Source organism: Cavia porcellus, unplaced genomic scaffold (genome assembly GCF_034190915.1).
Source record: "Cavia porcellus strain 051 isolate PalLab524CR breed Dunkin Hartley unplaced genomic scaffold, mCavPor4.1 scaffold_32, whole genome shotgun sequence".
NCBI lineage: Eukaryota > Metazoa > Chordata > Mammalia > Rodentia > Caviidae > Cavia > Cavia porcellus.
The window spans coordinates 20593659-20606886 of NW_026947515.1; the positions used below are offsets into that span (position 1 = coordinate 20593659).

Genomic DNA, 13228 nt, shown 5'->3' on the forward strand with positions numbered 1-13228 from the left:
TATAGGCATGTGCCACCATACTGGGGATAACTTTTTTCTTTTTTCCGGTACTACGGGATTGAACCCAGGGGTGCTCTACCACAGAGCTATATCCCTAACCTTTTAAAATTTTGAGATAGGGTTTCACTAAACTGCCAGGGTAGTACTACTAGGCATGTAGGGGCTATGGCTGGCAAGGTAGACACTGTTCTTGCTCTTCGAAACAGAAGGGAAGCATGTTTCCAGCAGAAGTGACAGGAGATACAAAGGACTTGTGGCTGGAAGGAACGGAGCAGAGGCCTGTGAGCAGGATGGTGGCTGGCTCAGACAGCAAAAGGACCTGGAAAGACAGGGTGTGGTGAGGAACTATATTTTGCCTTCATCCTTAGAAGACTAGCCACGTTTCTCAAAAATGGGGCTATAACTTGAACTTGAGGGAGGACGCAATGTAAAGAAGCAGAAAAATGGTAGAAACAAGGTGGGTTTTGAGTGTCAACTAAGGGTTGGCTTGTCACAGGGTCATATGCAGACCTAGGGAGGCAGGACTGAGTTTCCATGTTTTAGCCTGCCACTCACTCTGCTGTGAGGCTGGAGGAGTTCCTGGCATTCAGTCAGTTTCCTCCTCCTCAAAGCCAGAGTAACATCCTTGCCGCCTGGGGCTGCTTTAAGGCTTGAAGAAAACAGACAGCTGGGGCTGGGGATTTAGCTCAGTGGCATAAGCACCTGCCTTGCAAGCAGGAGGTCGTGAGTTCGATCCCCGGTACCAGAAAAAAAAAAAAAAAAAAAAAAAAAAAAAAAGAAAAAAAAAAAAGAAAAAGAAAACAGACAGCCTAGAATCTGTGCAGAGCTCAGGAACTGCAGCCAGTAAGACCTCAAACAAGTTAGTTATTGTTTCATGGCTATGATTTTCTCTTCAACTGAGAATCAGAGAGGACAAGTCATTTTCCCTAGATCATACAGCCAGGAAATGTGGGCAAAGACTTCAACGGCAAGAAGTGGGTTTGAGCCAAGTATGCAGGCACATGTCTATCATCCCAGCACTTGGAAAGCTAAAGCAGGTGGATTGCTATGAGTTTAAGGTCAGCCTGGGCTATACAGTAAGACCCTGTCTCAAAAAAAAAAAAATGGGTTTGATCTCCTGCTTGGGTGGCAGACTCCATTCTGCTCCCCATTCCACAAATAATATTACTGAGGCTCACCAAAGGGACTTGCCCAAGGTCACTCAACTCTTGCTCACTGAGTGCTTGCTTCATGCAAAGCACTAATCCACGTGCCCAGGAGAGAGCTGTGCACACACCACTAAAAATCCCTGCACTCATGAAGCTTACCTTCTTCTGGGGGAGGCTGATGCTACACAAAGCGAATAAACAAACAAACAGATTTGCTACATGGCAATAAGGGTTGTCCAGAGAAATAAAATTGGGAAAGGTGGAGGTGTGAGGGTGTAGGAGGATCAGCATGGTCAACGAGATGAAAGGCGGCACTGAGCAGAATGCTGAGGAGTTGAAGAAAGGAGCTGGGAGGATGTGCAGGGAAGAGCAGGGACAGGGACAGGAGCTGTAGATGCCCTTAGGGAAGTGTGTGCCTAGCTGTTCCAAGAGCTGACCAGAGGCCAGCAGAAATCAGGGCTTTGTGCATGTGATGCTGCAGGCCCATACTGAGGTTCTGTGGGGTTCTTGGGACTGACTGGCACAGTGGGAAATGGGACTCAGGCGACCTCGCTCTGCACCTTGCTGTCAGCATGAAGGGTGTCACTGAAGAGAGGGCTTCTTCCCAAGCCTATGGAAAAAGAGGCCAGGGAGGGAATTCACCTCTGTCCTGCCCAGTGCCCATGCCAGCTCCTGCTGAATCTGCCCACTGGCTCCTGGGCAGGTACACTAGGAGGCATTCAGATACCTATTTCATGGATGGAGAATAGATTCTGAGCAGGAAAAGCTTTATATTTTACCCCAAATCATCCAATCAATGAATGTCGACAGTAACAAAAAACCTATTTTAGTGCCTATTGAGAGCACAGGGAGCTAAACCCATTTCCCGGGGCAGCAAAGGCAAACCAGTAGCGGGAGATGTGCTGCTGAGCAGACTGGGGTGGTTGCTCCCTGAAAAATGGCTTCTTTCTGAAGAGCTATCAAGGGCAGAAAGATAATTCCAAGGGAAGAAAGGAGATCTGTCTGTTAAAACTTAAGGAAAGGGGTTTGGGTAAGTAGGTTTCAGGGATAAACCTTATTCCTAAGAGCTGGGCGTGGTGGCGCATAGGTATAATCACAGCTCTCAGGAGGCTGAGGTAGGAAGATCATCATGTTCCAAGCCAACCTGAACTACATATTGGGACCCTGATTCAAAAATCCATCCATCCATCCATCCATTCATCCATCCGTCCGTCCGTCCGTCCGTCCGTCCGTCCATCCATCCTGTCCAAGAGAGAAAGCCACCTCTGAGGTCATGAGCCTCCTATTACTTGGGGGCATGTAAACAGATGTGTGTTTTCCATTTGCCAGGGAGGCTGGGGTAGAAATAGGCCAGTGAAGGAGGGATTTTTCTGCAAGCCTTCAGAGGGCCCAGTTAGCTGGATGTGGTGCCCTATGCCTCTAATTCCAGCACTCAGGAGGCTGAAGCAGGAGGATTGCTGCTGTTGTGACCTAGTCTTAACCAATGCGCCTCATTTTCTGTTCTGTATGCATCTTACTGCCTCCCCCTCCTCTTTCCCCTTCCTACCTATGCTAAGTTTCAGTTTCCTGAGAAAGCTGTAAAAGCCTTAGGTGTCCGTTTCCTGTAACCCCCTTCCCTACCCCTCATCCGGCTATCTGTAATAAAATGTGCTGTTCTTTAAGAAATGCTTAACTTCAAGGAAATTACAGGAAGTTCTATAAAGCCCAGATGCTACCTAACTGTGTCAGCGATTACAACATTCCTGTGGTTTTCGGCTTTAAAACCCAACCTTTCTAGTTGTAAGGCGCGCAGTCTCCAAATTGGCTTCCAGAGACTCGTCGCCAGGCCTGGCCTAAATAAAGCCTTTGCTCATCAAATTTAATTTCTTGCTTTCTTGGATTTTATTCCGGGGTCGGAGCTATCACAGCTGCAAGGGTGTGTCAGCTTGGACTGCGGAGTAAGTTCAAGACCAGTCAGAACTACTACATGGTGAGATCCTGTCTAGGAGGGGAAAACCCAGAGGGCTCAAGCAAGGACTTCTGCATGAAAATATCTGCGTCAGGTTTTTGATCTGTGTAACTCCAACCACATTTCAAGCTGTAAGTCTGGCTTCCAGGCAAGGTGTTTGCTTTTACTGAGGGAGAGTGTTGGGGGTGGAGTGACATGGATTGCATCAGTCCTGAAGTGACCTCTAAATGGTTACCTTTCTTTATTCCCAGATAAGGCAAAGACACAGAAATTCTTTTTCGAGGCTTCAAACAAACAAGAATTTCCAGGTGGGTCAGGAGGCTGGGGCTTCAGTGGACACGTGGTAGGGGTGAGGGAGATGTCTGTCAGAAGCCCTGCTGCGAAAGGCTCCTCAGAAATGGCTTGCACCCCAACAGGCCAGCTTGAGATCCTGCACAGGACAGTTCCTGATCTTTGTAATTGGCCATTTAGAAAACAAGCCCTTCATCCCTGTGTACTCAGCTCTGTGGGAGGCCATTTTTTTGGGAAGTCTCTAATTTATTGGTATATTTTAGATATACATAATGATCAGATGCATCATAGGGAATTTGTATCTGTACATATCTTAATTGTCCCCCCACCCCACCCCATTCTATTACCTTCCCTTCAACCCCTCTTCCTCTAATTTACAAAAGCTTTGTTTTCCTCACAGTGGAGTTCCACTGTGCCTACCTCACCTAAATGATGCTGGGAGGTTATGACCATTTGTAAAGCAGTCAACTCATAACTGAGTGCACAGTTGCTGCTCAGCAGATGCTCTGTGGGCCAAGTTGCTTGACCCCAAGCAGAATCGGGGATAGAAGTCTTGCTTGGTTTCCTGATGGCTGGGAAACTAAGCAAATCTTGGAATTACTATTTCCCCATGTACACAACACCTGGCTACAAAAGCAGTTCTCTAAGACCTGATAAAGGCACCATTATGTAAAGGACAGTTTAGTTAGCGTATGCATATGTGGCAAGCTAGGGAAAGGGCCGCAGAGAGTTGGGTGATTAGCCACATTAATAAGAATTGTTTTTGTTGTTTTCTGAAACAGAGTCTATGTAGTTTAGGATGGGTTTTAACTCTGTAGTCCGGACTGGTTTCAAATTTGTGGTAATCATCGTCTCAGTCTCCCAAGGTACTGGAATTACAGGCAAAGACTTTGGATCAAGAATAAACTTCCTCAGGCAACGTAGAATGAATGCAGCTCCTCTCTACGAAGTTCCTGAATTTCGAGGACTTCAAAGCGTAAAATTACTTATGCACATTATGTTCTGTGTTTTGTTTCTTATCTTCATTTGGAGACAGGACAGGGATCCTGCGTTGCTCTCCGCAAAATCAGCGCGCAGATTATGTTCAGAAAACATCCGGGAGTGAATGTGGGAATGAATGAAGAAACGAAGGAGTGGAAAGGGAGTCTCTGGTAGAGAATAAATAGCCAAGAGCCCTTGGGGGAAGCGGGGGCGGCGTCTGGAGAAGCAGCTACTGTTCCTGCCTGCACCGCCTCAGGGAAAAAGCGAATCTCAGAGCGGACTGAAGTCCGCCAAAAGTCCCAGTCTGCAGGGGTGGAGTGGGGGGGAGAGCTGCGCAGGAAGTTACTTATTTATACTTACTTACACTAGTCCTACCGCCACCAAGCAAAGACAGAGGCCAGGTCAGTTGGGGGTTCGGGTGTAGGTGCTTGGGATCAGAGACACCACCGCTTGAGGTCTCAAGAACCGGCTGAAGAGTTTACATTTCTCAGCATCTCCCTAGGCTCTGCCACTACCGACCCTGGGGCTTGTAGTTCTCGTGTCACCGAGAAGCCGGGCAAGACGGAGACCGGGAACTACACTTCCCAGAAGGCCAAAGAACCCGGGGGCACCAGGAAAGCGCTCCGGCCGGCAGCGATTCCCCAGCGACTTTGGGGCCTCCTCCAGGGGTGAGTGGCTGCGCGAAGCCCCCGCGTGGTCCCTCCGGCGGCATCCCGCCAGGTGAAAGGAACTGCGGGCCAGGGAGCCGAGGCTATGAATAGCGTTGCTTCGGGGCCCGACTGCTGTAGAGGCCTGGGCAATATCAACTATAAAAAGGTACTGATCGTCCTGGACAGCCGTGGACATCTGAAAGGGACTGGAAGACCCCTGTGTGCTGGTGGCTCTGCTTCCGACACCTAGTGGGCGGGGTCACCCTGTTATCAGGCAACAGGGCGGGGCGACAGATGCGGGGCTGCGGCCGGTGCGCGAGTGTTGGCGAGTGAATAAAACCCTAGGCTGTGCATGTCTGGGGGTGGCGGGTTTTGGGGTCTGTGTGTGCACGTGAGTCTCTGAAATGAGTCCGGAGAATTGTGCGTGTCTCTGGGGAGACATGAATCATATTGTCTCAGAGACTTTTGTCTCCGAGATTCTCTGAGAGTGTGCGAATCTCAGATTTTGCATATGAGTCTCTGGGATTATGTGTATATGGCATTTTGCACGTGAGATTTTGGCATTGTTGAATTTCTAGGATTGTATGGTCAGAGTTACGCTGAGAGTGTATCTGGGAGTATGAGAGTGTGTGATTGAGTGTGTGCACGTGTAAGGAAGCATCATGCTGTGTGGACAGTGAGAGCTGGTGCATGTGTGGGAACCGTCAGGTCCCACGCTCCTATCCTATCTCTGTGGCAGGGCAGAACCCTGGCTCTTCTACTCCTACTCAGGAGGCTACTGCCAACTCCTTTCTCCGGAGTCAGGAGAGTGAAAGATATCGGGTTGGGATGGCAGGATGAACCTGGTGTCAGGCAACACAGTTTGGCCGACAGCCGAGTCATGGGCTGGAGAGTTTACATTTCTCAGCATCTCCCTGGGTTCCCAATTCCTGCATTTTACCTTCTATCAAGGATACCTCTTAGGTTTCTCATGCATTTTTTTTTTTTTTTTTTTTACCCAATCTGTCTCTGTCTCTCCCTCTGAGATAGAGTCTCACTATATAGCCCACTGTGGCCTCAAACTTCTGGTGATCTTCCTACCTCTTAGCCTCCCAAATGCTGGGATTACAGGAATGCACCACCATGCCTAACTGTTAGTCCATCAGCTATGCAGTATCTCTGCTTGAAGTAACCTCCAATCCAGTTCATTTGTTCTCTTTATTCATTTCTCATGATACAGCCATTATTTGCAAGGGGCTTGGTGCTGGACAGTTGAGGGGCTACTAGTGCTGAGCTGACATTTTGTGAAGATGTTGGACTGGGAACAAGAAACTCTGGAGTCAGCTCTGTAATCCCATCCTTGGGAGACTGAGGCAGGAAGATGGCAAGTTGGAGCCCAGCCTGGGAATTTAACAAGAGTGCATCTCTAAATATATAAATATGGCTGGATGTGTAGCTCAGTGAGAAACCTTGAGTTTAATTCCAGTACCAATGGAGGGGAGTGTGTGTGAGGGGGAAGCAGAAGTGCTGATCGATATATAAGAGTAGATTTTAGTAGCTGGTGGGAGGGTTTGTAAGGGAAGTTCCTGAGCTACTCCAGTAGGGAGATTTCCTGGTTGAAGGAAGCAGGTGTATAGGCCTTGAGGGCCTGATGGTGAGCAGAACAATTGGTCAGGGTGGGTGGGTAGCAGAAGGTGGAAGAGGTTAGTTTTCTTATTTTAGTAAACTTTTCCTTGAAGCATAGAATCCATTCAGCTGGATGGCAGATCATATGTATACAGCTCCTATGTTTGCTGTGACCACCTAGCATAAGACAGGTTATTGCCAGCCCCTGGAGCCATCCTGCAGCCCTCTCGTGGGAGGATGTTTTATCCACCTCAGTCCTTAGAATCTTCCAGTACTGATAGGAATTAGCATCTGCAGACCCACAAGTTCAAGGCAATGATTCATGTTTTGTACCCTAGTACATCAAAGATGGGAAGACCCCTGGCTTAGGAGTGGGTGCTTCCCAGAGGGTAGTTGACTCTGAACTCATGAGGAAGAAGCTGTGGAACCTCAAGGCAGAATGTAAGGGTCAGTGTCTCATCACAGACTTCCAGCAATGACAGGGGTTCACTGCCCAGAGGTAGTGGGAGCCAGGCCTGTTATAGACCTGAACCAAGAGGTGCAGCCTGTGGGTGGGAGGGTTACCTGGTTTTGTGTGTGTGTGTGTGTGTGTGTGTGTGAGTGTTCCTGTGTTTCTCCTCCCCCATAGGCCATGCAGCTGGGAAAAACTGGAGCATTTCGAGGACAGGTCAAGATGACCCTTGTTAACTAACTGTCTGTTTTTTCTACCGCTACTCTGTTGATACACTTTAGTATCCTGTTTCCAAAAGGGATTTTTCTTTAACAACAACATCAACATATAACACTATGTATTTTTCTTATGCGGTAGCTCTCCTTCTTGTGTCAAAATCTCTGGGTTTAAGATATATCAATCGTTGGCCTGAGAACCTTTTAAGGTTTTTTTTTTGCCCCATGGGTCCCTTGAGCTGCAGGTTCCTGGTGTTGTCCTATGGAATATCATGTGTCACACCTGTAATGTAAAATGCTGGGTTGGGGGTGTAGCCAGTACTATAGTATTTACATAGTATGTGTGAGGCCTTGAGTTCTGTCCTCAGTATAGTGAGGAAAAAAGGAAAAATAAAACCTGTTTGGTAGCCACAGCACATAAAAAGAAATAGAAAATAGAAAAGAAATGTAAAAAAATAATTTTACCAACATACAGTTGGCTTGTTATATCTGTAGTTTCTCTTATCTGCATAGCTCACCAGCCACAGACTGAAAAAAAATTGAAATCGTACTCAAATGTGAAGACCTTTTCCCGTCCTGATTCTCTAAATAATGCGGTATAATTATTCATATAGCATTATTCACTAGGCATTGTAAGTTGTTGAGAGATGATTTAAAGCAACAGTCCCCAAGCTTTTGATATCAGAGATCAGTTTTGTGGAACAGTTTCTCCATAAATAGGGAATGTGATTTCAGATGATTCAAGCACATTATATTTATTGTGCACTTTTGTTATTATTATTATTGTATTGTAATATATAATGAAATAATCCGTAATGCAGAAGCAGTGGAAGCTCTGAGCTTGTTGCAACTAGATTGTTCTGTCTGGAGGTAATGGGAGACATGACTTGCAAAATGTCTTGCATATGTCCAGGCTACTACACGGTATTGGTTTTGATTGCTGTCACTGCAGAAAGCTGCTTCACAAGATAGGATGTTGGAAATGGAAACAGGATTTTCATTGCTTTTGTAGTAATCTCTGGATGTTCCATCTTGGCTTTAACCCAGAATTTATGGAGATTCAAAGCTGTCTCAAATGTATTATTTTTCTAATTTTTTTGAGGTAAGGCTTCATTGTGTAATTCAAGTCAACCTTGAACTTCTTGTGTAGCTCAAGCTGGCCTCAGATTCATGGCAGTCCTGCCTCAGCCTCCTGAGTGCTGGGATTACAGGCTTGTGGCATCACACCTGTCACAAACATTCTCTCTCTCTCTTTATTTTTTCCTCTTTCTCTTTTTGTTTCTTTCAAGACAGGGTTTTGCTGTGTAGTTCAATTCAGGTTGGGCTTGAACTCACAGTGTAGCCCAGGTTGGCCCAAAATTTGCAGTGATCCTCCTGCCTCAGCCTCATGAGTGCTGGGCTTATAGGTGTGTGCCACAAACGTACTTTTAAGGCCATTATAATTTTCGATCTCTAGCAGTTGATCCTCTTCTAGCAGGACAAAGTCAATTTAACCAGATTTATTCCCAAATGGGTCAAGACCTATTCCTTCACAGTCAGGTCTTCTGTGGTTGGCAAAGGATGCTCAGACTCTTTTGCTAGCTGAGATAGGTAGTCATGTATGAGCCGAGAGAAAAAAGGTCCTGGCTCTCAGTCTCTTTCCAAATCTCTACTTATAGGAAACCAGCCTAAGAGTTTGTCTGTGACCAGGAGATGAATGAGGATGAAAAACAAAAAGACTCAGAATTAATTTAGAAAGAGGGGCTAGGGGCTCTTGTCTCTAGTGGCAGAGTTCTGAGCATTTGGCTCACCTCCCTTATTTAACCAGATATGGGAGCAAGCAATTAAAATAGCACAAGATTCAGCTGTCTCCCTTTATCTAGAGTACATGCTCCGGTAAACAGCTGCATCTCAGCTGTGTTGACTTTTCCCTGGAACTTGCAACGTGCTGCATCCTTTGGTACCACCAAAGTAGCACAACTTGCCTTTCTCCTTTGTGCTTGTAGAGGAGATCAGTTAGGCCTTGGTACTGGTTATCTGGTCTCCTACATCTCCTTTTTGTTTTTGTAATGGCAGCAACTGAATATCAATCACTGCTATTCACCCCTAGGTGAAGTACGTAGCTGTGTCATTCTGTCTTTTGCCTTGAGGTCTCATCTTTAACGACTGTGCCTTTGAAACAGCGGATAAATGGGAATCCTAATAAATCACCTAGACATGGAGCAGGGGGGAAGGGTGACTTCACAAGGGACTTGTGTCTCCTTGAGAGCCTGGAGAGGATCTTGCTTTTTACTTTTATACCGTTTTTATTTTACAGGGCAGTCTCGTATTGGGGAGCTGTTGTCAGGTGTGCTTACAGAAGCAGGAGTGAAGCAGCTGTTAGGGGTGACCAGGGACAGTCAACTCCATATGCTCTTCTGACATTGTGTTATAGCTGTTCCTGTGCACAGCTGGAGTTGTAACCATCAGTTTCCTCAGGGAGCTTAGCTGTATGGTTAACCCATAGTTGCCCAATTTTACCCCAAGTTTTCTCTCTCACCTTCACCCACAGTTGTAATGTATCTGTACTGGCTCCTTTCTAGGGCCTAATTCTGCCTGACTGTCTATAATATTTCTAACTGTCCTCTCTTTGGAGACATAACCCAAACTGCCGTGAGGGGGAAGGGGTGAAGACTGTTCTAGCTACTTCTGGTTGAAGAGGGTCACAGTTGTGATCAGCAGTCAGGGATACTTCCCAGAGGGTCTGTCTAAGGCCTTTGATAGATGCCAGGTACTCTCATCTCCAGTAGGCATATAGCTTTGAGTTTGTATGATATTAATCATAGCAATGAGGTGATTATCTGGTGTTCTAGGCTGACTTTCTGGTGAGAACAGCAGTGTCAAGTGCCTCCACAGGTGTGTCATACTGTGGAGACTCCTCCATGGTCTCATGCTCCTAGAGGGCACCTACACTGTCTGTCCATTTCTTGTAATGACACAAGCAAATCCCCCCATGTCAGCAGGATAATCAGTCTTCTGCAGTCCCTTGTCTCAGGAGACTGCCATAAAAAAGATAAAGTGAGATCAGTCCTGTGGACTTTAGGGGATGGTTAAAGAGCAGTTCTTAAGATCAGTAACTATTATAGGCCAGTCTTGTGGAATTGTTGGGGGAGAGGAAAGTCTGGTCATAGAGCACTCAAGAGTAAATAGATGCATTAATAGCTCTCAGAGCCAGAAGAAGCTTCCGCTTTCCTGATTTCTTTTGGTATAACAGAAACAGGAGTTTTCCAAGGGCTGGTGGAAGGCTCACTATGTGTTGTCTTCAACTGCTCTTCTGTTAATCAGCTTTGCCTTTGGTAGAGGCCACTGATCACCCAAATAGGAACATCAGTTTTCTATTTTAATAAAAGAGTTGTTTTGGGTGGGGAGAAGCCACAATGAAAATTAAAAATTTGTCTCATAGCTGGGATCTTCCCTTTTATTCCTCTGATTCCTCCAAGTTTGGAAGTACCTTGTTGATTTTTCCCTGTCCTTGTTGTGGAGCATATCCCATATTTTGTGTCTTTCTATCAATGGGTGGGATTTATAAAGAGCCCTTCCCAGACTTCATCATGGTTCGGGAAGTTTATATTTGTGATCCCATGGAAACATTATTGGAATTCTAGTGAGTTAATTCCAATCTATCACTTCCAGTGCAACCCACAGTGAGAATAAAAGACACTGAGCCCTATTTATAGTTATGGGGTGCCAAGGCATACTAAGTCCAACCAGGTTTAAGGTTGATTGAAAGAAAGTCCCTGACCCACGGCCCAACCCAGATTTTATTAATTCAGAAGGCAGTGACTTGAGAATGGGTGACTGAGAATGGCAGAAAATCTGTGAGTACTGTGAGCTGGGCTAGGTAGGAGACCTGAAAGCGTTCTGCCCTGGAAAGTCATGGCCTCTTATATTGGGTCTTCATCGAGGTTGACAGCCCTGGAGTGGTGGTTCTTCATCCTGCCAGCTCAACCATGTTTTTTGGGAGTTATGGGGCAAGGAAACAGTGATTGTTGACTAACTTTAAAGATTACACATCAACACCTCAACTGGCCTTATTTACAGCTTAGAGCCAATTGAAGGGAAAAGAAATGGCCTAGCCAGCTTTGCACATTTCAGAACTTGGAGATGGGGCCAGGTTTAGCCAGAATGGAGCTATTGCTGTTTGTTCCAGGAGAGTCATCCAGATGGTTCTCCACAGTTCCTCCTCCTTTGTTTGGAAGAAGATGGATGGAGCAGGATCAGCTGTGGTTGCATGGCTTCTAGCCATCTCTGGGCTGTGAATTCACTATGACACACTTTAATGAGAAGAACTATGAACAAAAGAATGAGCACACTAATTCCAATATAAAACCAAAAGTGAGCCTTGAGATATGCAAATAGTTTAGTTGTTTTATAGTATCAGCAAACTTATCCCATACTTTAATTTGGGCATCAGTGTGACTGTCTGTTGTTACATGGACAACACTGTTCTCTGAAGAGCGTCTATATCCATAGTAATATTTTGATGGATTGCTGCTTGTATACTTTTTTTGTTCATTCCCCAAGGATGTAGACTTTTGTTGTAAGGTAATGGGGTGAGAGAAAAGCAAGTCATATTATGACACTTTAAACTTTGTTGCAATTGCAGACTTTCAATTTGATCTCCCTTCCAACAGAATGTTCACTTGGGTGTTCAACTTTTTATTAATTTCTCTTTGAGTTTTCAATCTCTCATGAGCAGTTCTTGTCCAGTTGTCTACAAAGTGAGCAGTTTGTACTGATTGAATGAGCTAATGCTGCAGAGCCAATAGTTGTGCTGGCTATCAAAAGCACTAGGGAGGTTATTCCTGCTGTAATTAATCCAATCATTCTCTTGGTCCAATTTCTAAATCTTTTAATTAAGGTTTCTACCAAGAGGGAAGTAGGTGAATGATACCAAGGCTTTGTTAGATTGAGTGAAAGCCAAACACTGGGCAGCCCAATGACTGCTGTGGAGTCGTTAGAAAGATGTTCAAGCATGATAATGAGTTAGATAACAATTAGTACACAAGAATGTATTTTTTGCCACTGTATCTTCCCAACAATGTACATGAGAATCATAAACACATGTTTACCTTTATGTACCTATAACCTCTGTCTTGGTTACTTTTCTCTTACTGAAACAAAATATCCAACACCCAAGATTAAGAAAGGAAAGGTTTATTTATTTCACAGTTTGTGGAGGTTTCAGTCCATAATCAGCTGGCTCCAAGGCAGGGTGGTATGGCACAGGGACAATATTTTAAGGCAATAGAAGACAGCAAAGGTAGCAAGAGCAAAAAGTGGGGAAAAGAAACCTCTTTTTCCTCCTTATATGCAACCAGGCCCTGCCCCTCGGGTGAGGCACGGTCTTTGTGCCCTCCTCTTGGACAGGCAGAGGATGTTTACAAAGTAAAGACCCTGGCCCCCTGCTGGATCACTTAAACTTTTAACCTTCTCAAATTGACACAGTGAACAACATCGTAAAGTGGTAATGGCTTGTCCAGTACACCCCAGGTTGTAGAGCTGCTGAGTTCCTTAGTTAAGCTTCTAGACTTCTCAAGTTGACCCAACAACCTCATAATCCTACTTGACTTTTCCTCCATCTTCTGGCAGCCGATACCCAGTCTGAAGCCATCCATCATGAAAAGGTAGGGCTAATTGCTACAAAGTGTATTGTATGGGTCCAGTTTTGTCATTGATAATGATTCTGGGGATATGAGGATTGAGGCCTCTACCTGGCCGTGTAACGTTGGACAAGGCCTCTGAGATTGTGGTATAGTCAAGAGAGACTGAAAAGAAATCTTGTGTCAATCTAGATCTTTTCCCATAAGGAATCTTCTGCATGACCAATCTAAAAAGGAATAATTAAATTTACATATAGCCCATCCATAGTACAGGTCCCTGCAAGACTACCAAGGGCCCAAATCACCTTCCTCAAAATG

At 45.5% G+C, this 13228-nt stretch overlaps 1 protein-coding gene across 2 annotated transcripts in view; it reads left to right on the forward strand.

Moving 5' to 3' along the window:
• Window positions 1-4996: 4996 nt before the first annotated feature.
• Window positions 4997-13228, forward strand: part of Pemt (phosphatidylethanolamine N-methyltransferase) — an 84983-nt gene continuing 76751 nt past the window's right edge. The window contains exon 1 of one of the 2 annotated variants that reach the window (XM_003465895.5): window positions 4997-5184. In XM_003465895.5, the coding sequence (XP_003465943.3) occupies window positions 5122-5184 (63 nt within the window). In that variant the 5' untranslated portion in view covers window positions 4997-5121. The remainder of the gene's footprint in view (window positions 5185-13228) is intronic. The other variant, XM_063242527.1, reaches the window with a different exon arrangement.